This window comes from Ascaphus truei, chromosome 3, assembly GCF_040206685.1.
Source record: "Ascaphus truei isolate aAscTru1 chromosome 3, aAscTru1.hap1, whole genome shotgun sequence".
Classification (NCBI taxonomy): domain Eukaryota; kingdom Metazoa; phylum Chordata; class Amphibia; order Anura; family Ascaphidae; genus Ascaphus; species Ascaphus truei.
The window spans coordinates 193024899-193049813 of NC_134485.1; the positions used below are offsets into that span (position 1 = coordinate 193024899).

Genomic DNA, 24915 nt, shown 5'->3' on the forward strand with positions numbered 1-24915 from the left:
ATAGGGTAAATAAGAGCTCCAGATCCAGAGTGTGAGTGACAGAGAGAGAGTGTGGGGGAGAGAGAGAGTGTGGGGGAGAGAGAGAGTGTGGGGGAGAGAGAGAGTGTGGGGGAGAGAGAGAGTGTGGGAGAGAGAGAATGCGGGGGAGAGAGAGAGAGTGTGGGGGAGAGAGAGTGTGTAGGGGAGAGAGAGAGAGTGTGGGAGAGAGAGAGTGTGGGGGAGAGAGTGTGGGGGAGAGAGTGTGGGGGAGAGAGTGTGGGGGAGAGAGTGAGAGTGTGGGGGAGAGAGAGAGAGTGTGGGGGAGAGAGAGAGAGTGTGGGAGAGAGAGAGAGTGTGGGAGAGAGAGAGAGAGTGTGGGAGAGAGAGAGAGAGTGTGGGGGAGAGAGAGAGAGAGTGTGGGGGAGAGAGAGAGAGTGTGTGGGGGAGAGAGAGAGAGAGTGTGTGGGGGAGAGAGAGAGAGTGTGGGGGAGAGAGAGTGTGGGGGAGAGAGAGTGTGGGGGAGAGTCAGGGAAAGAGAGAGAGTGTGGGGGGAGAGAGAGAGAGTGTGGGGGGAGAGAGAGAGAGTGTGGGGGAGAGAGAGAGTGTGGGGAAGAGAGAGAGAGTGTGGGGGAGAGAGAGAGTGTGGGGGAGAGAGAGAGAGAGAGTGTGGGGGAGAGAGAGAGAGTGTGGGGGAGAGAGAGAGAGTGTGGGGGAGAGAGAGAGAGTGTGGGGGAGAGAGAGAGAGGGTGGGGGAGAGAGAGAGAGTGTGGGAGAGAGAGAGAGAGTGGGGAGAGAGAGTGTGGGGGAGAGAGAGAGAGTGTGGGGGAGAGAGAGAGAGTGTGGGAGAGAGAGAGAGAGTGGGGAGAGAGAGTGTGGGGGAGAGGGAGAGTGTGTGGGAGAGAGAGAGAGAGAGTGTGGGGGAGAGAGAGAGAGTGTGGGGGAGAGAGAGAGAGTGTGGGGGAGAGAGAGTGTGGGGGAGAGAGAGAGAGAGTGTGGGGGAGAGAGAGAGAGAGTGTGGGGGAGAGAGAGAGAGAGAGTGGGGGAGAGAGAGAGAGTGTGGGGGGAGAGAGAGAGTGTGGGGGGAGAGAGAGAGAGTGTGGGGGGAGAGAGAGAGAGTGTGGGGGGAGAGAGAGAGAGTGTGGGAGGAGAGAGAGAGAGTGTGGGGGGGGAGAGAGAGAGTGGGGGGGGAGAGAGAGAGTGGGGGGGGAGAGAGAGAGTGTGGGGGAGACAGAGAGAAACGGTGGGTGACACACACAGAGGGTGGGTGATACACAGAGAGAGAGAGGCTGGGTGAGTGGCTGGTTGGGTGAGTGGCTGGCTGGGTGACTGGGTGGGTGGGTGAGTGACTGACACTGACTGGGGCAGGGGTGACTGACACTGACTGGGGGTGGGGGGTGACTGACACTGACTGGGGGTGGGGGGGTGACTGACACTGACTGGGGGTGGGGGGGTGACTGACACTGACTGGGGGTGGGGGGTGACTGACACTGACTGGGGGTGGGGTGGTGACTGACACTGACTGGGGGTGGGGGGGTGACTGACACTGACTAGGGGTGGGGGGTGACTGACACTGACTGGGGGTGGGGGGTGACTTACACTGACTGGGGCAGGGGTGACTGACACTGACTGGGGCAGGGGTGACTGACACTGACTGGGGCAGGAGTGACTGACACTGACTGGGGCAGGGGTGACTGACACTGACTGGGGGTGGGGGGTGACTGACACTGACTGGGGGTGGGGGGTGACTGACACTGACTGGGGGTGGGGGGTGACTGACACTGACTGGGGGTGGGGGGTGACTGACACTGACTGGGGGTGGGGGGTGACTGACACTGACTGGGGGTGGGGGGTGACTGACACTGACTGGGGGTGGGGGGTGACTGACACTGACTGGGGGTGGGGGGTGACTGACACTGACTGGGGCAGGGGTGACTAACACTGACTGGGGCAGGGGTGACTGACACTGACTGGGGCAGGGGTGACTGACACTGACTGGGGCAGGGGTGACTGACACTGACTGGGGGTGGGGGGTGACTGACACTGACTGGGGGTGGGGGGGTGACTGACACTGACTGGGGGTGGGGGGGTGACTGACACTGACTGGGGGTGGGGGGCGACTGACACTGACTGGGGCAGGGGTGACTGACACTGACTGGGGCAGGGGTGACTGACACTGACTGGGGCAGGGGTGACTGACACTAACTGGGGCAGGGGTGACTGACACTGACGGGGGCTGGGGTGACTGACACTGACGGGGGGGGGAGTGACTGACACTGACTAGGGGTGGGGGGGTGACTGACACTGACTGGGGTGGGGGTGACTGACACTGACGGGGGTGGGGGGTGACTGACACTGACTGGGGGTGGGTGGGTGAGTGACACTGACTGGGGGTGGGGGGTGACTGACACTGACTGGGGGTGGGGGGTGACTGACACTGACTGGGGGTGGGGGGTGACTGACACTGACTGGGGGGTGACTGATTGGGGGGGTACCTCTGGTGTGTCACACATTCTCCCATACACACAGACACACACAGACACACACACACAGGGGGGGGGAGGAAAGGCCGCGACCAGCACCACCACGCTCCTCCCCCACCCACCCGCGCCCATCTCCCGCTCGTGGGAGGGGGGGGGGCAGGCCGAAATCCCCCCCCCCCCCCATACCTCACACGGTCGTAGTTTGGGGAGGTGGCAGGCACGTTGCGATGTGTCCCCCAGCGGGCGCCCCAGGGGACAGTCAGCCCCGCCGTGGCCGCCACTGCCCTGCTCCCCTCGAGGGCATGAAGCTTGTGGTCGAGCGGGCAGACGGGCAGACGCCCCCCCCCCACCCCACACCTTATGCTGCGCCGTCATGATAGCTGGGCACACTCTCTCATGCACACACACAGACACAGGTACCCTCATTCCCACAATGTTATACATTGGAGGGGAGGTGTTCCCTACCTGTCTTCTGGGTTAGGGGGGGGGGGGTTCCGATGTCTTCTGGAAGAAAGCAGTATAGGGCAGTTAAGATTTTGGTGTAGTATAGGGCAGTTAAGATATATAGGGTAAATAAGAGCTCCAGATCCAGAGTGTGGGTGACAGAGAGAGAGTGTGGGGGAGAGAGAGAGTGTGGGAGAGAGAGAGTGCGGGGGAGAGAGAGAGTGTGGGGGAGAGAGAGAGAGTGTGGGGGAGAGAGAGTGTGTAGGGGAGAGAGAGAGAGAGTGTGGGAGAGATAGAGTGTGTGGGAGAGAGAGAGTGTGGGGGAGAGAGTGTGGGGAGAGAGTGTGGGGGAGAGAGTGTGGGGGAGAGAGTGTGGGGGAGAGAGTGTGGGGGAGAGAGTGGGGGAGAGAGTGTGGGGGAGAGAGAGAGTGTGGGGGAGAGAGAGAGAGTGTGGGGGAGAGAGAGAGAGTGTGGGGGAGAGAGAGAGAGTGTGGGAGAGAGAGAGTGTGGGGGAGAGAGAGAGTGTGGGGGAGAGAGAGAGAGTGTGGGGGAGAGAGAGAGAGTGTGGGGGAGAGAGAGAGTGTGGGAGAGAGAGAGAGTGTGGGAGAGAGAGAGTGTGGGGGAGAGAGAGAGAGAGTGTGGGGGAGAGAGAGAGAGTGTGTGGGGGAGAGAGAGAGAGTGTGGGGGAGAGAGAGAGAGTGTGGGGGAGAGAGAGTGTGGGGGAGAGTCGGAGAAAGAGAGAGAGTGTGGGGGGAGAGAGAGAGAGTGTGGGGGAGAGAGAGAGAGTGTGGGGGAGAGAGAGAGAGTGTGGGGGAGAGAGAGAGAGTGTGGGGGAGAGAGAGAGAGTGTGGGGGAGAGAGAGAGAGTGTGGGGGAGAGAGAGAGAGAGTGGGGAGAGAGAGTGTGGGAGAGAGAGAGTGTGGGAGAGAGAGAGAGAGTGTGGGGGAGAGAGAGAGAGTGTGGGGGAGAGAGAGAGAGTGTGGGGGAGAGAGAGAGAGAGTGTGGGGGAGAGAGAGAGAGTGTGGGGGAGAGAGAGAGAGTGTGGGGGGAGAGAGTGTGGGGGGAGAGAGAGAGAGTGGGGGGAGAGAGAGAGAGTGTGGGGGGAGAGAGAGATAGTGTGGGGGGAGAGAGAGAGAGTGGGGGGGGAGAGAGAGAGAGTGGGGGGGGAGAGAGAGAGTGGGGGGGAGAGAGAGAGTGGGGGGGAGACAGAGAGAAACGGTGGGTGACACACACAGAGGGTGGGTGATACACAGAGAGAGAGAGGCTGGGTGAGTGGCTGGCTGGGTGAGTGGCTGGCTGGGTGAGTGGCTGGCTGGGTGACTGGGTGGGTGGGTGAGTGACTGACACTGACTGGGGCAGGGGTGACTGACACTGACTGGGGGTGGGGGGTGACTGACACTGACTGGGGGTGGGGGGGTGACTGACACTGACTGGGGGTGGGGGGGTGACTGACACTGACTGGGGGTGGGGGGTGACTGACACTGACTAGGGGTGGGGGGTGACTGACACTGACTGGGGGTGGGGGGTGACTTACACTGACTGGGGGTGGGGGGTGACTGACACTGACTGGGGCAGGGGTGACTAACACTGACTGGGGCAGGGGTGACTGACACTGACTGGAGCAGGGGTGACTGACACTGACTGGGGCAGGGGTGACTGACACTGACTGGGGGTGGGGGGTGACTGACACTGACTGGGGGTGGGGGGGTGACTGACACTGACTGGGGGTGGGGGGGTGACTGACACTGACTGGGGGTGGGGGGGTGACTGACACTGACTGGGGGTGGGGGGTGACTGACACTGACTGGGGGTGGGGGGGTGACTGACACTGACTGGGGTGGGGGTGACTGACACTGACTGGGGCAGGGGTGACTGACACTGACTGGGGGTGGGGGGTGACTGACACTGACTGGGGGTGGGGGGTGACTGACACTGACTAGGGGTGGGGGGTGACTGACACTGACTGGGGGTGGGGGTGACTTACACTGACTGGGGCAGGGGTGACTGACACTGACTGGGGCAGGGGTGACTGACACTGACTGGGGCAGGAGTGACTGACACTGACTGGGGCAGGGGTGACTGACACTGACTGGGGGTGGGGGGTGACTGACACTGACTGGGGGTGGGGGGTGACTGACACTGACTGGGGGTGGGGGGTGACTGACACTTACTGGGGGTGGGGGGTGACTGACACTGACTGGGGGTGGGGGGTGACTGACACTGACTGGGGCAGGGGTGACTGACACTGACTGGGGCAGGGGTGACTGACACTGACTGGGGCAGGGGTGACTGACACTGACTGGGGCAGGGGTGACTGACACTGACTGGGGCAGGGGTGACTGACACTGACTGGGGCAGGGGTGACTGACACTGACTGGGGCAGGGGTGACTGACACTGACTGGGGCAGGGGTGACTGACACTGACTGGGGCAGGGGTGACTGACACTGACTGGGGCAGGGGTGACTGACACTAACTGGGGCAGGGGTGACTGACACTGACGGGGGCGGGGGTGACTGACACTGACGGGGGTGGGGGGTGACTGACACTGACTGGGGGTGGGAGGGTGACTGACACTGACTGGGGTGGGGGTGACTGACACTGACGGGGGTGGGGGGTGACTGACACTGACTGGGGGTGGGGGGGTGACTGACACTGACTTGGGGTGGGGGGGTGACTGACACTGACTGGGGGTGGGGGGGTGACTGACACTGACTGGGGGTGGGGGGTGACTGACACTGACTGGGGGTGGGGGGTGACTGACACTGACTGGGGGGTGACTGATTGGGGGGGTACCTCTGGTGTGTCACACATTCTCCCATACACACAGACACACACAGACACACACACACAGGGGGGGAGGAAAGGCCGCGACCAGCACCACCACGCTCCTCCCCCACCCACCCGCGCCCATCTCCCGCTCGTGGGAGGGGGGGGCAGGCCGACATCCCCCCCCCCCCATACCTCACGCGGTCGTAGTTTGGGGAGGTGGCAGGCACGTTGCGATTTGTCCCCCAGCGGGCGCCCCAGGGGACAGTCAGCCCCGCCGTGGCCGCCACTGCCCTGCTCCCCTCGAGGGCATGAAGCTTGTGGTCGAGCGGGCAGACGGGCAGACGCCCCCCCCCCCACCCCACACCTTATGCTGCGCCGTCATGATAGCTGGGCACACTCTCCCATGCACACACACAGACACACACCCATGCATACACACAGACACACACACGACAGGGGGAAGAAGAGGAAAGGCCGCGCGACCACCACCACTGTCCCGCTCGCCCCTCCCCTCCCCCCCCCCCCCGTGACCATATCCAACCCCGCGCGGGGATCGTCAGGAGGTCGGGGACAGGGACAGAAGGGGGGACACCCCCCTACCATCTCCTGCCCCACGCGGGGATCAGCAGGAAGACGGGGTAAGCGGGGACAGGGACAGAAGGGGGGGACACCCCCCTACCATCTCCTGCCCCACGCGGGGATCAGCAGGAAGACGGGGTAAGCGGGGACAGGGACAGAAGGGGGGACACCCCCCTACCATCTCCTGCCCCGCGCGGGGATCAGCAGGAAGACGGGGTAAGCGGGACAGGGACAGAAGGGGGGACACCCCCCTACCATCTCCTGCCCCGCGCGGGGATCAGCAGGAAGACTGGGTAAGCGGGGACAGGGACAGAAGGGGGGACACCCCCTACCATCTCCTGCCCCTAGCGGGAAGCGGGGAGGAGGCTTGCAGGAGGCATGGAAGGATCAGAGGGGCCGCAGCATGCAGAGATTGGAGAGTACTTACTCTCCAATAGATCTCCGGCCAGAAAGAATGGCCGCTCGTTGGGGGCGGGCTCATATAGAGCCTGGCCGCGCGCCCACAAAGCCTGGGAGCGCGCGCCAATCAGCATCAGGTAGGTGGAGTTTTTATTTTTTTTATTTTTCAGCGCGAGCAGGGAAATTTAGCGCGAGCGCGGGAAATTTAAAAAAACAAGCACGTTTTCTGCTTGGGCCAATATTTACCCGCCCGGGGGTTAAATCCACTCTCCCCGGGCGTGTAAATGTATAGGATTGTCGAACACTGTATATATATATATATATATATATATATATATATATATATATATATATATATATATATATGATGTATATTACCAGATGATGGTCCAGTAAGGAGAGACAGCACACATGGGTAGAAATGCAAAAGTGTATTAAAACACAAAAATCCGTGACGGATACCCAGCATGCGTGGTTTCATGGTCCCATTACGTGCGCGCGGACCTTGCGCACTCTGTTCAACCGCCCGCGGATTCAGACCCCGCTCCCATCGCTGTCACACGACGTGGACGTTCAGCCAGCCTCCCTGCTGACGCACTAGTCAGGTCCCGCCCCCAGAACTCTGTGACGCGCACGGCTTGGCGCGCGATTGGTCCCGCCCCATCTAGTCCCAGGAATCCGCGTGGGAGTGACGCGCGCTCTAAACTCCGCCCCTGGTTTCCGTCCCACGCGTGAGCAGTTTCACCCTGAACCCTGATTAGGCTGCATCATAGGGCACACCTGTGTGCACCGGCAGCCAATCGACTCTCACTTCCTGGTTCCGCCCTGGCTGGCTATTGGAGGCTCCTCCTATTTATACCCTCAGTCTACAACCATTCATTGCTGAGCATAGTCATTGTGACGCTGTGCCTTGGCACATCCTTGTTCCTGAACCCTTGCGTTGCGTTGCCTTGCCTTGCCTTGCCTTGAATGCTGATTGTCACGGTAACTTATGACAAGATATAATTTACACCAAAAATACCTGGGTTGAACTGAACACGACTAGATATGATAAAATATAATTTTTTCCTTGAAAAAGGTGAACACACAAGATATACAAATAACAGACAAAATATAGACACTTACTTAAAGGTTTGGACAAGAAAGCCATCAGGATACAGGATGGGCCATTTCTTCCATAATTCAGGTTCAGATGTAATCATCACGAAAATACATGAAGACCATAGTCATAGGCTGAACCTTGTTTATATACAATTATTTCCCATTGAACACAACCTAAACCCAGACCCTCTCATAAATCAGTGGGGAGGTTGACAGTCTTCCCCAGAGTAAAACTCCTCCCACCCAAGGACGTTTAAAAACTGCTTTTCCTATCTAAATAACTTCATAACTTCAGTTCAGTAATACTTACTGGCACGCGAGACATTTTAAAACATTCAGGCATGCATGACGCTCCCAATGAGACTAAATATTACCGTGTAATACTAAAATTAAGAGATGTATTAATATCTGTCTCTTAGTACCTGCTAGACATCATGTGTCTGTAATCATTATGTGCGAATCGGTCCCACGAATACACACATGTAGTTTTTAGCACGTTCAGCCGAGGACATCTCATAATATTCTTATATTTAATAAGGTCACTCATTCTGATATCTCCTTCTGTAACCGCACACCTGGCCCCCATAAAACCCCTTGTCAAGAAATCCTTTGAAGCTGGGCCTCCGGTGTAGAGAACATTTGTCACAGGTGCTATATTTCACACCCAATGCTCCAGATCTGGGTCCTAGCTGTCTCTACCAGCAACATACCCTTGGCCTGCAACTTAGGTATTAACATACAACAAACCCCCTCTGTACTTTTCACACCCAACTTCAATCAAGCCTTTTGAAGCCCATATATTTCTGAAAAGACACCACACATATTTGTATTTTCCTAAAACTGTAGCTCATTAACCCCTTAAGCCTCCCGCATCAATCCCAGTGTATGTGTTGGTGCAAACACTGGAACAGAAACAATACATTTTTACAGGGGAATATACATTAGGATGCCAAAGCAAGGTAAAAACACATTACTGGACCACAGTCCAGTTAACCCCTTGCTTCCCAGGTGAGAGTACGGGGTGGCCAAATGGGGTGTAACCCCTTTAATCCCGGGCCAAACCCCCTCTCCCATGACACTGATTACCTCTTGTTCCCTGAAGCCTGCTAGCTCCTTGGACTCCGCTTTTCTCCACTCCTGATCCGGCTTGTACGACCATTCTCCTGTCTCCAGTCCTGACCTTGGCTAAGTACTCCAACAATCCGACATTCTCCTATCCTGAACCTGGCTACGTACCCCGACTATCCGATACTCTCCAATCCTGAACCTGGCTACGAACTACAACGATACGAAACTCTCCGCTCCTGAACTTGGCAAGTACCTTAACCATTCTCCAATCTATAACCCTGACCTGGCTTGAACGACTACTCTACATCCTAGGCGCGCTCACGTGGCTGTGGGTCGGCGTTATCCAATCCCCTACCTCAGCACCGCGGTCGCGCTTCGTTTGTGGTGAGCTATGCGTTACAGTATCTTAAATACTTTATTGTACAATGCATACAATTGTACATTATTTCTAACACGATCCGCTTATAGAGCGATGTGATTCTTTGGACTCCAAGCACAGCGTTATAAGGGGGTTGAGTTGTATATATATTCTTCCCATGCTTATTGCTACAGCAAAGGTCATCACCATTGGATGTACATGTGGGCTTATTTATTTAATGTTGTATATTTCAGGTCTACAGTATATCTCAGTAGCACTCAAATTGACACAAATAAATATATGCATATTTAATACCGTGGTTCTGGGTTTTGAGCTTGCTAAAAAAATCTCTTTTTTGTTATAATATATGAAGCCTTTGATTACCTTTATTGAAAACTAATTACCTAAGCTGCCAATCGATTGGTTCTCCTGTGATCGATGGGCAAAATCTTGTTTCCCAGGGTTCACTAAATGGCGGACTTTCAGTTTCAAATCAATCCTTCAGTCAGTGTAACTCAGCAGCTACAACATATTCTTATATTACTATGGTAACATTATCTTTTGTTCTAGTTTGCAGCTCAAACTGCTGGGAATATTGGCAACAAATTATAACAAACAGGAAAGTGTTACACAGATCTTGAACTGCTGGGAGAGGTGGGCTAAGACCTGCTATAGAAATCACAGGATGCTCAGTATATTAAAACCCAATAAAAATGGCATTAAAAGTTGAATTAAAAAAAGGTAGTAAGTATGATCTAATACTACAGAACTGTTTTATTTATAAAAAAAAACACACATAGGATATTGCATGGATTGCTCCTTTAAGGTGTCTTGCACTTCACTTAGACCAAGGGTGCGCAAACTTCAGGTGCGGCCTCCCCTCCCGCCTGTTCTCCCCCATTGCTCGCCCTCCCTCCCTTACCTTTGTTGCAGCGTCAAATGACGCCACGAGATTATGTGATGTTATGTGACCCTCCGGCATAATTTCCACGTTGCGATGACCCCACTGCGTCATTTGATGCTGGGTTTGCCATGGCGACGCGTCGCAGAAGCCGGCTGAATCATGGTAAGTGAGTTGCAGAGGCCTCACGCGATACCCCGGCATTTAATTTAAATGCCTTGGGAAAGAGTGAGGGCCCCCCCCCCAAGAAAATCTCCCGCCCGCCAGTTTGCACACCCCTGACTTAGACAGTGGAAGAAGATAAATATAATAACATGAAGAAAGTGCTTTTGTTTCCTCCTCCTAGTTTCAAAGTGGAAAGCGAGCACGTTCTGCACATCCCAGTCACAGACTGCAGCCATTCAGATCTCCTACAGTCCTTCCCCGTAGCTTGTCATTTTATAGGTGAGCTGCCCACTGCCTTTGTCTTTATCCCCTCCGGGGCCAAAGTGTACTATTGGCATTGACATGTTTATTGAATTACATCTGCCTGGCTGATGCATTTTTTAACCAACATGGCACCCTTTGGCCCAGATTCCTAAAAGGGTGCTATGCTTTAGCAAGCCTTTACTCCCATTCATGTGAATAGAAGCTGGGGCATGTAAAGCTTCGAACCCTTTTGTGGATCTGGACTTGGCTTAGTATTTGTAAATCTCTTTTTTTTTGTTAACTTTACTTTGAAAAAACCATGGTCAGTTAAGACTTTGAGAGGGAGTTGACTTCCTCTCGCACTCTTGTCATCCTCTAATAAGGACAGGTTGGGGATACGGGCAAATCAAACTTTGATTGACAAACTTGAAATCTTGATTGTCAAACACGCCTCTAGCTATGGCTGTGCACCTTTAATGTGTAAATGAGTGAAGAAACATGGATGGTAGAGATGAGATATATGCCTGGTTACATTCGGTATGACTATAACCTTGATAGACAATGTCTCAGAGAACACGGGCTACATCTATAAGAATTTTTTCTTCACCCTAAACAGTAATCCAAGATGTAAAATGGATGCCTGCTCAATGGGATAAAGCAAAGATTCTTTAAAGAACTAGTATTTTTTTTTTTAAATGTGCAAAGGAGTATCAGAGCAATGAAAAGAAAGATCAAATGACATGACGTTGCATTTCCTTGGCAACGTGCCACGTGTGACGTCACGTTTGTGATGTCTGCCGCATCATTTGACGCTGGGATGCCAAAGGAGCAGGAGGGTGGCAGAAAGGAGGCTCCCACACAGGCAAGTGCCTAGGCAAATCCACCGCTGGCTACAAGTACTAGTTTTCTAGGGGGTGATCGGGTTCACTGTGATCGCGGCCAGAACAGAAGTGGAGTATCCTCCCCTTCCATTCATATCCTGTGGGGCCTGCCCACCACCACGCAATTGCATTGGTTTAGATCGGTAAGAAAGGTGTCTCCGGTCTTCTGGCACTCAAAGGGTTAATTTAAAAAACCAAGTAATTACACTGATTTTTATTTTTAACAGCGTGGCAGTCATCAATAAAAGTCACGTGGGTAGGATGTGTATAGCAATGTTGCTCACCCTTTACTACCAGAGGGCCTGCAGAGCAATGCATTGTAGGCCCAGTATGCAGCAAAGAGTTTAATACAGAATTTGATGTGTTCTTTTTCTAGATATGTACATCGATCTCAATTTCGCAGTTCTGGTCTTCTCCAATCTGGGAATCAGCCGCAGCAGTACTGTGCTGATAGCATACATCATCCACCAGAAAAAGTGCACCCTACAGGTAATCTACAACATTGCACAACTCAAATACTGACTCCCAGACCATCACTCAATAGCCTGTGATTTTCCCGTGCTGGAGAGGATTTTAGTCCCATTCATTTGAATGAAGTGGAATTTTTCTCTAGCACAGGGAAGGAGCTTTACAGCAAAGTGTATAATGACCTCAGACTCCTGCTACTTCTTCAGCATATACACTACCGGCCCTAATTTAAAGATACAGTTTAAGAAAAATCCTACATGTATGTTTTTTTTTTTAATAAATCAGTTCTCTACTATGAGAAAATACTTGTAGCATTAAAAAAAAAAATGTAAAGACATTTTTAATGTATTCTAATTTAACAAGCATTATTGTTTCTATAGCAACCATTTACAAAGTCACATCCCCTTCCTCTTCTGGGACAGACTCTGGCACAACACTTTTGCCCTCTCTCTAGCAGTGCACCATTTTATCTAGGGCCTGCCTGGTCACATGATCTTCCACGCAGAACTTTGCATCTTGGGTAATCTTCTGCAGCCCTAACTGTGATATAAAAAACCCTGAGCTAAATCTTCAGCGATCGTTTATAGGAGAACAGATCGATCGGCAGCTTAGCTAATCACTTGTCAGTGTGCAGATTGTATTTATGCACATATTGAATGGGAACAAAAATTTAAAACGGAAGCTTGAACTGCAGCTTTAATGCTTACTCCAACTTCAATGGGGATTTTTGTCTGGAAACCGCCCGAAAGACCATTATGACAATTTTGAATTACCCACTTTGTCTTTAACATACAGTATAGTGGGCTCAAAGGGATCATTGCTCGGATTTAGCAAGGTGTGAATTTACACCCAGATCTGTTTTGCAGTCAAAATGTTCAATGCCGTAGAGACCAGTAACCCATTTATTTGCAGTGCATGGTGATCCTATATGTAGAACGCCTGCTTGAAAAGTACCATACAACATTACACAGCAGTGGGTGGTGCAGGTTACTCTAGATTTAAAGTAATTTACATGTAAATGGGTTGCAATCATTGAGTAAGGGGTACATGGTAGATGGTCGATCTCACATTGTTTTGGTGGTTTTCTTTTCAGGAGGGATGGAAGCACGTACTGAAATGCAAAACCAACATGAGGCCCAACAGAGGGTTTGTGGAGCAGCTTTCTAAGTGGGAGAAGACAATTCTGGGAAATCAGATAACAGATATATCAGACCCGAAGTTTTGACCCTTAGTTAAAATAAACAATCAATTCCCAACGGTGATTCCGAACAGTCTGATACTGGAAAAATACGTTATCAAAATTAACATCTTCCGTCTATGTTCAGAAGTTCTTCTATATGAAGCTGGAGCGCATTTAAACGTAGCTCATAAAGACTCCTTAAGTAGCAATCTGTATTACTCGTAATTTTGTGTATTCTTTTTTTTTACTAACCTAATCTGGGGTACTTCCAATTCACGAACAAAAATACGTTTTGTCCACCAGGCAGGAACTCTTTCCTAGCGGGCACGAAATGGCTACACACAAATGAAGGTCTGCCTTCCATCCGGTAGCCAATAGGAATCTCATTTTATTTTTTGACGTTTTCTCAAATAAACGACAAAAAGTGTAAACTCTTGTTGCTTGGGTGGGCTCCAGGACATTGATGGACAATGGATTAGCCTTGAGAGAATCCCCGGTTCAGGGAAACTAGAAACTAGAAAACAAATGTTTTATTATGGGGGAGATTGCTGCTTTAATATACAAATATTGCCAACAAAAACTAAGGCATGGTCAGGCAGAGTTCTTTGTCACCAAAATGCAATATTTAACCATATAATGGTCATATTTAATTGTTTGTATTAGCTGCAGGCTTTCTTTACCTTTGTTATCTTATTTCTATATCAGTGTAGTCAAGAAGGAATTACATTTCCACTTATGAGACAGCATTGGATCATATTTCACTGTTTTTTTGTTTTGTTTACCTTCCTCTGGATCAAAATACAATAAATACACACATAGGGTATGTATTTGTCCTCGAAATTTAACATAGGTTGAACTTGTACATATTTCTTTTTTTTAACCTCATCTACCATGTAACTATGTAACTATACATTTATAATGAAATCAAAGGGCATGATTTGCCTTGATTGCATGCTTGCCATGTGCATTGTTTTTATTTCTTTTAACCATGGTGAATTACACAATTCCTTTTAAATCAAAGTTACTTGTTTATTTAAAAAATGCAACACTTTTTTTTTAAAGAATATATTTATTTGGACAATCCTGCGTTACTCCTTTGAAAATGTGCTGCGCTCTGTTACAAGCTGTGAGGGAGTATATAAGAGGCTAAAATACTCTCACTTTAGCAGACCAAAAGAACCACACCCTAGCTGGCAGGTTTGCTAGCTGATTGGAAAGGGGAGGTTTAAAAGGAAGACAGCAGATTTCTTCCAGGCTGTAATTTTGCTCTCAACCTGTGGGTAAACAGGTTGCAGAGAGCCTGGCTGAGGGGAGAGCCTGAACTCCCTGTTGTGTACCTGGGACTAAGGACTATTGTTTTTGTTGCAGACTGATGCCATTTACTTTCATTGCTTTATTCTCTGTGCAACTACAACCTGCTTCCCTGGTAAGCAGGTTATAAAGCACTTTTCATTGCAAGAATGTTGTGTGTAAGCTCTTTTCTGACCATACCGACAAGGCCGCTCCGTCACACAAGCACATTACCACTCCTTTGTGGTTGAAGTATCTTTTTAAAAAGTGCATTTCTGTGACTTCCAAATATTCTAAATGTAAAGGTTTTGGATCTTACCGCACTCCTTATAGATAATTGTAGTTGGTGTCCTTTTTCTTTGTAAGGAGCAGGCAGTTGAAGAGTGGCTGGGATCCCACTTCTGCCACTTGGTTAAACTTGAAGCTGGATATCTTCTTGCCGCACTGTTCTAATAAAGTCTTACACCAAACATTATAGCATGATAAACTGTTTTATTTGCAGGTTGCAAATGTACAACGTTTCGTGGATCTCCCTTCCTCAGGTGCAATATTGTAATACTTTATTAGAACAGTGCGGCAAGAAGATATCCAGCGTCAATATTCTAAATGTATTTACCATTGCGGAAAGCTGTTTTTGTCCGTAATTAGAAAGATTCATACAATAATTACTCTTAAGAAAGGGAGATAGGCTTCCAAAAAATAAATACATTTTTAAAATGGAAAGTGAACCATTATTTTGTCAATAAAAAGGTAGCGGTACTCTTGTAAATTAAAAAAATGAGTTATACTCCGTACCCCCTAGCATCATCACACTTCAACCATTGCCACTACTTTTATTAATTGACTAAGTCATATAGTATTACTACTCTTGCAAATGTAGCAATTTTGAAAGAAGTTTCTGAAAACTCGACTTACGGATGCAAATTTAAGCTTGGCAACTGTGATTATTTATTAGCCGTTATAGCAGCAGTTTCCCCTGAAATGGATAATTTAAAAAAACAATCTTACCTGAACCTGTCCCCCGAAGCTCATCTATGATCCCCTGACATTCAGGGCTTCCCAGTTTGCCAGAAATGTGTAGATTTTTGTGCTGGTTTTGACACACAAACGACGTAGAACCGCCAGACTACGAACATGGCACAGAGTCACCAATAGAAAGCAGCAACGTTGTCTACCAATTACATAAAAGCTTTTCTGTAGTATGCTTATGTGTAACTGGGTGTGTCTTTATTCCCTGGGCAAGGTAGGCTGGTAATACACTTACCCAGCCTGCATGCACAGGGTTCCGGGTCTGGCTGGTTACACAAGGAGATTGAAGACAATGGAGGAAAGGGATGGGATGGGCAGGCCTCCTATCCAGAGGGATTGGTCCAAAGAGCGAAGCCATTGTCTGCCCAGACAGAGAGGCACCTATTGTTACGGTCGCATACGTTGCTGTGTACTGTCCAGGAGACAGACCTGCTAGGCAGAGGTGGAGAGTAGAGACCAACCCATACCTGGGATCCGAATCCTGAAGAGTAGAATAATGAGGTCTGAGGTCAGGGCAGGAGAAGGCAGGATAATCGTGGTCACTTCTGCGGTCAGGGCTAGAGAAGACAGAGTAATAGGGGTCACAGTTCTAAGGTCATGGCTGGTGAAGGCAGGATCGTCAAGGCAAAGCAGAATGGCAGCAAGACAGGCAGAACACGGTTTCAGCAGGAGTACAGGAAAACGGAACCTTGCACAGACAAGGAAGAAAGGGGAATGAAGCCTTATAAAGAGTGTAGGCAATAAATCCAGAATGAGGCTGACTTTGTGCCTCAGCGGCCATGTTGGTAGATGCCGACGTCCTACATCGGCGGCCTTGTTGGGAGATCCTTATACCTATCTCATCAAGAGATAGCGAGCCGGTACTAAGAACAGGGGGAGGTAGGTGCTGTTTTCATTGGCTGGTTCGTAATTCCCGCCCTCCTTGCCTCAGCCTGTCACACCCACAGCCCGGATTGGTCAACACAGATGAGTCTTTGCGCTGTGATTGGCTCCACACACAGCATTCATGCTGTGATTGGTCGCTGCCCCAATCTCCATGTTTCTCTATGGAGAGGGAGAACCTATGGAAGGGGTGGCTGGTGTCAGCTCCACAGACCTTGCTGAGGCTAGCGTGTGGAGGTATTAAGCGGTATTCTCCGAGGCAATACCAGAGACACCCCAAGACGAGGCTGTATGCCATTCTGAAGCGGGAGATTTAAAGCCTGCGACTTGCACCCAGTATTGTCTGGAGTTCCCGTTCCCCCACAGGACTGGAGGCGGCACAGAGTAAGCCATTTTGGTTATGCCGGGCACCTAGGACTGCTAGGATTTCCCGTTTCTGCTGTTTGGAGTGAGTATAGCTCTGTTGGTGATATTGTGTTGTGTCTGCCGGCTCCGGTCAGAATAAATATACGTTTATTTAATCTCTGTATCCTATCTGGTACTTGATCCCGTGAAAGAGTCCTGGTCTCCTGTGACAAGACCAACCAGCATTACTATCACACTCCTCATCTGGACTTAGTTGGTAAGCCTGGGCTACTGAAAGCAATAAAAAAATAGGGGCACAAATCTTGGCATAAATCCTTTTATATGAAATTGTAAAATCATAAGAAAAGACAACAGTGACAGGATGGATTCCCTATCTGATTGTTATGCATGGAAGACCTATGTTTAAAGCTTGAGCACAGCACTGAGCAGGTTAAATCTCATTCTGATAACAGACTGACTTGATTAGCCTGCTCACCTGGCTGGTTAGAGTCTTTCAGTGATTTGGGTTCCTGTCTGAACCAGGGAGGCACACTCTGGAGCTCTGGAGGGAGAAAAGTCTGCAATAAGGTCTGTGTATATTGGAACTTTTGCTTCTGTAACTTCTTGGAATTGGAACTTCTTCTGTATCCTGGTCTTGACTTACCCTTGCTGGGAAAAGAGCAAAACCCTTATCTAGGACTTATGCTTTTGTTAACCGTTTATATGCTGAAGATAAGCTCTGGTTGTTCCTCCTTTTTTTAGGCTAAACAAAAAGCCTATATTCAGACAAATCCACATGTCGTTGCATTGTCCCTGCAACATATGGTGTTAAAGTGGGATTCTGAGCGGCCCCTGCATCCGAAGGGCCACACAAAAAAAAATACATTTTTTAAAAGCGTTTCTGTGTGAACAGGCCAGACAAAACAGCAAATGTGCTAGGCAAAACGGACTACTGCGGCAGCCACAGGTGGAGCGGGATGAAAAACAGGCCAGGCAAGCCGTACTAATACTGCAACATTTGAAGCAGCAAGCCCAGCTCTAACCCCAGCAGCAGGCAGCCCAGGATGAAAGGCTCACCAATGTGCTGTCCCGGTCCCCATTGTCTGCCAGATCAGAACTTCCGGATACCCACCAGTTTTCCTGGGACAAATTAAGACGGCTGAGGACCCAGAAGCATTCCTGCTAACTTTGAAAGGGTTGCTGAGGCCCAGGGTTGATCTGCAGATCGCTGGGAAACTTCCATGGCCTTGCTCCTCATAGAAGAAGCCCAGGTCGCATATCAGGGCCTACCTGCGGATCAGGCTATGGACTATGAGCAGATAAAATCAGCCATTCTGGATCGCTTAGGCCTGACCCCAGAAGCCTACAGGCAGCAGTTCTCGAACTTGAAATACACTTCTAAGAGAAACCCCTGGTCAGAGCTCAGCGCTTACTCGACTTATGTAGTCGGTGGATACAGCTCGAGCAGCGGACCAAGGAGGTGATTTTCGAACAAGTCATTTTGAAGCAATTCCTACAGATGATAACCCCTCCCGCACACTCCTGAGTAAAATGCAATGCTGACAAAACCCTAACTCTGGTTGTTCAGCTCGTGAAAAACTTCCTTGTGGCCAAGGACCAGAAGAGTGTCCTGGGCCCGATGGCACAGACTCCACCAGCTCCGGCTGATGCCCAAATGGGGAGGCCAGACCAGCGTGTAAACTACAACATATCAACCCACTAACGCCAAGCCCCACAAAGGGATCAGCCGTCCCAGTAATGGAGAGGTCTTGACGCCGGTCCCCACCGAGACTCTCATCTACTTCCTGATGTCGGCTCATCGCCAAAAGAGGGAAACTTCAGAAGATGTCACATGCAGTACCCACTCAACTCCTGGTCTCCAGTGTCCCGTCCAGCTGACTGGCATTCACATCAACCCCCTGCGAGAGAGACTTCTCTACGTACTACTTGCAGGGAAGAGGGTCACTGTCATATGGAGTGCCCACAGATGGATTGTAACTTCAGCAGGACCGTCACCTCAGCCTTTCTGTAACAGATGCTCGCCACAAACTGGACTAAACCGTGAGGCAGAGGTGGGAATATAGAAACACCGACCTGGAGCCCTGAAGTCGCGTCCGGAATGCAGATTCGTAGTTGTGGGTATCGGGTCGGGGGTTGGAGAAGTGAGGAACGTAAATAGACTCACCGTGGTCAGAGATAGAAGAGGGTATGGATCGTTGGGGTCACTAGCCATAGTCGAGGGTTGGAGAGAGGCGGTTGGTTATAGACAGGAGCCAGGGTTCAGGTAAAGAACTGCAAGGTAAGAACAGCAAAGCAAGGCAGAACAAGGCAAAACAGTGTACTTGCGACCAGCACGACATCACAAGTAATATACTATTATGCTCAGCCAATTTGCAGAGGCAATCGCTGAGCCTATAAAGGCAGAACAGCCAATAGCTGAACGGCTGCACAGCAGAAGGTGATACTAGAATCAGTCCTGATTCGTTGCTGGGCGGGTTCTGCACAGCAGGCATTGATGAGGCACCAGGTGCAGCAAGGTCTGGATCAAACTTTGGGCCGAAGCCTGCACACGATCCTCACACTTTCCCAGAGAAAGCTGCAAGCCCTGGCTACTTCCAGATTGGGGTTAAATCTGTCCAGCCCGTTGTGGATTTGGGCTCTAGAAAAACCCTTGTTTCCATGAACTTATATCCCCTGAAGTGCTTTCCTATGACTCCCTGTGGAGCACAGAATCTATACATGGCGATATAAAATGGTACCCGACTGCCAACGTCCTGCTACAGATAAAGGGTCGGGTGGCTAGGTTTGAAGTAGGAGTCGCTCCTTTGCTCCCTGGCCAAGTCTTGTTGGGCCGAGACTGGCCCTATTTCTCTAGTTCATAGGCAGGAGCCACGGTTCAGGTAAAGAATTGCAAGATAAGAACAGCAAAGCAAGGCACGGCAAGGCAGGACAAGGCAAAACAGTGTGTTTGCGACCAGCACAACGTCACAAGTAATATACTATTAGTATAGTAGCCCCTGAGGAAGTAGAATTAGTTCAACGAAACGCGTAGGGAGGGTGTCAGTTGTCACCCTCTGGACTGCTACAGTACTTTGCAGGACTTGCTGGTTTATCATTTATGATCGAGCGGAGAGGTTCGTGCGCCTTTAACCCCACGGGCACACGCGCTTGGGGGATTAGCTACACGCGGTGTCTGCGTGAACGCCCCAGTGAGCTTGCTTCCCCCACCAGCGCTTCCCCGTGAGTGACAGCAGGGAGACTTTGGCGACGGCACTAGCGTCACAGAGTGGTAGCTCTGCTGGACCATCACCCTGATACCATCTGGAACACTAACCTCGTTCCATCACCGCTTGTTGTCACCCTGCTTCTTGTAAGTAGGGTTTTGATTTTACCATCTCCGGATGATCAGCTGTCCTTTATTGTCAGTATTGTGGTTCCTTTTAATGACATAGTTCATTATGTTTTAATAAATAATTTTAGTCTGTTACTAAAAGTCTGTTTGTATTGTCCTTAGTGTAGGTTGACATCACCCAGCAGTTATATGCTATGATTTGTCTCTTTGTTTGTTTTTCTCGTTTCATGACCTGAAAGCACTTGTGCGGATTCTTGAGGATCACAGGACTTATCCTATTGGACAATATTTGGCGCCAGGTTTATTCTGTTTTATGTTTTGATTCTGTCTGTACTGGACAGTAGGTACCAGGCAGCCTACCTTTATTTAAAGAGTATATTGTTTTATTACTAGTTAGTTATTTTGACACTTTAGCGCTTTACTCACAGTATTTTTTTCGATTATGTATTATGCTCAGCTGATTTGCAGAGGCAATCGCTGAGCCTACAAAGGAGGAACAGCCAATAGCTGCACAGCTGCACAGCAGAAGGTGATATTAGAATCAGGGCCCTGATTTGTTGCTGGGCGGGGTATGCACTGATGAGCACCAGCTGCAGCAAGGTCTGGATCAAACTCTTGGCCGAAGCCTGCACGTGATCCTCACAGTATCCCCCCACCCCCTTTCAGGAGCGACCTCCGGACACTCCAGGGATGGTTTTGAGGGATATCTTTGGTGAAATGCCCGAACTGGACAAGGTGCGTGAAGTCGATCCCTGGGGATTCAGGAATGTTCCTCAGGGCCAAAACCCTTCCAATGGATTAGGTACTGGATTGTAACTCTTGACACCCTGGAGTCCAGGGTCATCTAAACTTCAAACTCCTGTTGCCCTTCCACTAGGACAGGCTCTGGAGGAGACACAGGAACAGGAGACCTGGGATCCTGTGCAAAGGGTTTTAGTAGGGACATATGGAATACAGACGGATTCTTTATGGAGGCTGGAAGGCATAGCCGGTATGCCCCCGGATTGACCCTCTCGAGTAAGGACCAATAAATCTGGGAGATACATTTGCCGAAGGTGCCTTTAACCTAATGTTTTTGGAAGCAAGACATACCTTGTCACCAGGATTATATGCTGGTATATCACGACGATGCTGGTCTGCCTGCCTATTTTGCATGGTCACCGCTTTCTGAAGGTTTTCCTGGATCTTCCCCTGTAGTTGTTGGATTCGGTTATCCATGGCTGGGATTCCAGATGCGGATCCTGATGAGGGAAGAGCTGAGGGATGAAAATCATAGTTAGCGAAGAAAGGTGACTTCTGCGAAGACTCAATCCGGAAGTTGTTATGGGAGAATTCTGCCCATGGCAAGAGGTTTGCCCAGTCATCTTGAGTCTCGGAGATTAAACAACGGATATATTGTTCCAAGGACTGGTTAGTCTGCTCTGTTTGTCCATTAGACTGTGGGTGATAAGCGGACGAAAAGTTTAAGGAAACACCAAGTTGCTTGCAAAAAACCCTCCAGAATTTGGAAATGAATTGAGAACTCCGATCCGACACGATGACTTGAGAAGCTCGATGGAGTCAGAATATTTCCCGAATGAACAATTCGGAAAGTTTAGCAGTATTAGGTAATCCCTTCAGAAGGATGCAATGAGCTTGTTTGGAGAACCGATCCCTTCTCTGTCTTTGACTCCCCACTCAGACCACCTTCAGCTGTCTCTTCTTCCTCCTCCATCTAACCTCAGGACTTTGTTGATTATTTTAAGGAAAAGGTGGAATCCATATGTCAGGACATCCCCTCTGTTTCCTCCTACACCTCTTCCTAACTCTCCTCCTGCCTTCCTTGACTCTTTTTCCTCTGTCACAGAGGAGGATGTGGCACTGCTGATCTCCTCTTCTCCATCTACCACTTGCCCTCTTGACCCCATTCCCTCCCATCTCCTAAAACTTCTTGCTCCTACTATAATCCCTATCCTCACACAGATTATTAACTCCTCTCTCTACTCTGGTACCTTTCCTTCCTCCTTCAAACATGCAACAGTCACACCATTACTCAAAAACAGGAAGCTTGACCCTACCTGTCTTTCCAACAATCAGCCTGTCTCCCTCCTGCCTTTTGCCTCTAAACTCCTGGAACGTCTTGTATTCTCTCATTTGCTCCATTTTCTCAACACCTATTCTCTCGTAGACCCTCTACAATCTAGCATCCGTACTGTTCACTCCACTGAAACAGCCCTCACTAAAATAACTAATGACATCCATGCTGCCAAAGACAGTGGTCATTACACTCTGCTCATACTACTCGACCTCTCTGCAGCATTTGATACCGTGGACCACCCTCTTCTCCTTCACATTCTCCATACTCTTCGCATGCATAACAAAGCTCTATCCTGGATCTCCTCTTACCTCTTCCATCGTACTTTCAGCGTCTCTTCTGCTAACACCTCCTCGTCCTCTATCGACCTCTCGGTGGGTATACCCCAGGGTTCTGTCCTGGGACCTCGCAACTTTTCTCTGTACACACTCTCTAGGTGACCTAATCACATCTCTTGGGTTCAAATATCACCTCTATGCTGACGACACAAAAATGTACTTTTCAACCCCTGACCATACACCTGCTGTACAGACCAAAGTTTCTGAATGTCTCTCTGCGATATCATCCTGGATGGCCCTCCGCCGCCTTAAACATAACACGGCAAAAACAGAGCTCCTTATACTTCCTCCCAAACATGGCCCCACTATCTCCTTCCACAATACTGTTGGAAGTTTAGTAATACACCCAGTAGCAAAAGAGAAAAGAAGAGAAAGCGCACACCTCCTGGTGCAATAAAGTTTTTACTATTAAAATGACGCACAAAAAGAAATACACTCACAAGCATCCATTAAAATAAGGCAAGGTTGGTTGAGTTGCAATCAGATGCGCAGTGTCCTCCTTCCGTAGGGGTACTTTGCCTGCTGCCACAGCGCGTCCGCTGCTCCATGGAGCCCTGACAGTGTCCAGAGTTTGCTTCCGCCCACGTGACCACTACTCAGTGCGTCTCCACGTAACTCCTTCCTCCGTCAGCATCACCACCAGCCAGCAAATTAGGGATGATCGAGTCACAGCACGGATCACCTAAGTGATGCGCTCCCTTGCTTCCCCTCTACGCTGGCAAACGTCTGCACTCCTCACGCTCCTATAACTCTACACCTTGCTCACAAAGCAATGAAAGCCACCCCTGATTGCAACTCAACCAACCTTGCCTTATTTTAACGGATGCTTGTGAGTGTATTTCTTTGCTAGGGGACATGACTCCTCTCTCACTTTCTCCTCTCACATTCAAAACGTACTGTATCTAAAACCTGTTGCTTTTTCTTTCGTAATATCACAAAGATATGCCCTTTCCTCTGTTGCTCAACTGCTAAAACTCTGACACAGGCCCTGCATTCTCTCCTTTCTCAATTACCATAACCTCCTGCTGTCCGGCCTTCCTGCCTCTCACCTGGCTCACCTACAATCTATTCTAAACGCTGCTGCCAGAATCACTCTACTCTTTCCTAAATCTGTCTCAGCGCCTCCCCTGCTGAAATCCCTCTCCTGGCTTACTATCAAATCATGTATCACACATGAAATTCTCCTCCTCACTTTTAAAGCTTTACGCTTTTCTGCCCCACCTTACATCTCAGCCCTAATTTCTCGCTATGCACCATCTCGACTCTTGCGTTCCGCTCAAGGATGTCTTCTCTCTACCCCCTTTGTATACAAAGCCCTCTCCCACCTTTAAGCTTTCTCACTGACTGCCCCACACCTCTGGAATGCCCTTCCCATCAATACCCGACTAGCACCCTCTCTACCCACCTTAAAACACACCTGCTTAACAAAGCATATGAGTAGCTCTGTGGCCAACACTATACACCTGATGCATAAAGCTTGGCCCCTTGCAGATGCACTTACCAGAATGCCCTCCTACTGTATCTGTATGTTCCTCCTAACAATTAGATTGTAAGCTCTTCAGAGCAGGGACTCCTTTTCCTAAATGTTACTTTTATGTCTGAAGCACTTATTCCCATGATCTGTTATTTGTATTATTTGGTATTTATATGATTGTCGCGTGTATTACTACTGTGAATCGCTATGTGCATTGATGGCGCTATATAAATAAATAGAGGAAGGAACAGAGGGCACAGCGGATTTTGCAAATTCAAACTCATTTATTGAGCCAACACAACGTTTCGACCGTGGAGGTCTTTTTCAAGTGACAATGGCATATGGCAGGCTTTCGTTCTAACATTGGAGCACCGGTAATTGTATCATTTTTCTCTTTTTAAGGTGTGCAGCACTCCTCTCTATTATCTGGGCTATATAAATAAAGACATTCATACATACATACGACCACCAAGATTGTGGTCATAGTCCTAGATAAGGGAGCTCCACCACAAAGTCCATAGAAATGTGAGTCCATGGCCGATCCGGAATCGGGAGAGATTGTAATAACCCTGTAGGGCGATTCCTCTGTGTTTTGGTCCGAGTACAGACAGGACAAGCTGCCACGAAGACCATAGCATCCTTTCGAATCCCACGCCACGAGATGATTCTTTCCAGTAGTTCGATGGTTCTCCTTTCCCCAGGATGACCAGATCTTTTGGAACTATGACCCCACTCCAAGACCTTTTGTTGAAAGACTGGCGAGACAAAAAAGTGTCCTTCCGGAACCTCAAGGCCATCTGGGATTTGGGAATGGTCCTGAATTATTTATTCTAGAGAGTCGAAGGTAGCCGCCGATATGATGGGTGAAGACGGGAGAATGGGTTCTTCACGGTCCTCCACAGTGTCGTCAACCAGAAATTGCCGAGAAAGAGCACCTGCTTTCACATTTTTGGAACCTGGCAGGTAAAAAATAATAAAGTTAAATCGTGAAAAGAATAAAGACCACCGCGCTTGTTGTGACCCCAATTGACGGGCTCCCTCAATGTACATGAGGTTTTTGGTGTTCTGTAAGTATAGTGATTTTTGGTACCCTCCAGCAAGTGTCTCCATTCTTAT

The 24915-nt window shown here is 49.8% G+C and overlaps 1 protein-coding gene across 10 annotated transcripts in view; it reads left to right on the forward strand.

The window, feature by feature from the left end:
• STYXL1 (serine/threonine/tyrosine interacting like 1) overlaps window positions 1-24915 on the forward strand; it is a 98353-nt gene that overhangs the window by 66526 nt on the left and 6912 nt on the right. For 5 of the 10 annotated variants that reach the window (XM_075589852.1, XM_075589850.1, XM_075589851.1 and 2 more), the window contains exons 7-9: window positions 10425-10522; window positions 11744-11856; window positions 12929-14476. In XM_075589852.1, coding sequence (XP_075445967.1) covers window positions 10425-10522; window positions 11744-11856; window positions 12929-13060 — 343 coding nt within the window. In that variant the 3' untranslated portion in view covers window positions 13061-14476. Of the gene's footprint in view, window positions 1-8853; window positions 9065-9747; window positions 9922-10424; window positions 10523-11743; window positions 11857-12928; window positions 14477-24915 lie in introns of those variants that run through there. The other 5 variants (XM_075589847.1, XM_075589855.1, XM_075589856.1 and 2 more) reach the window with 5 other exon arrangements.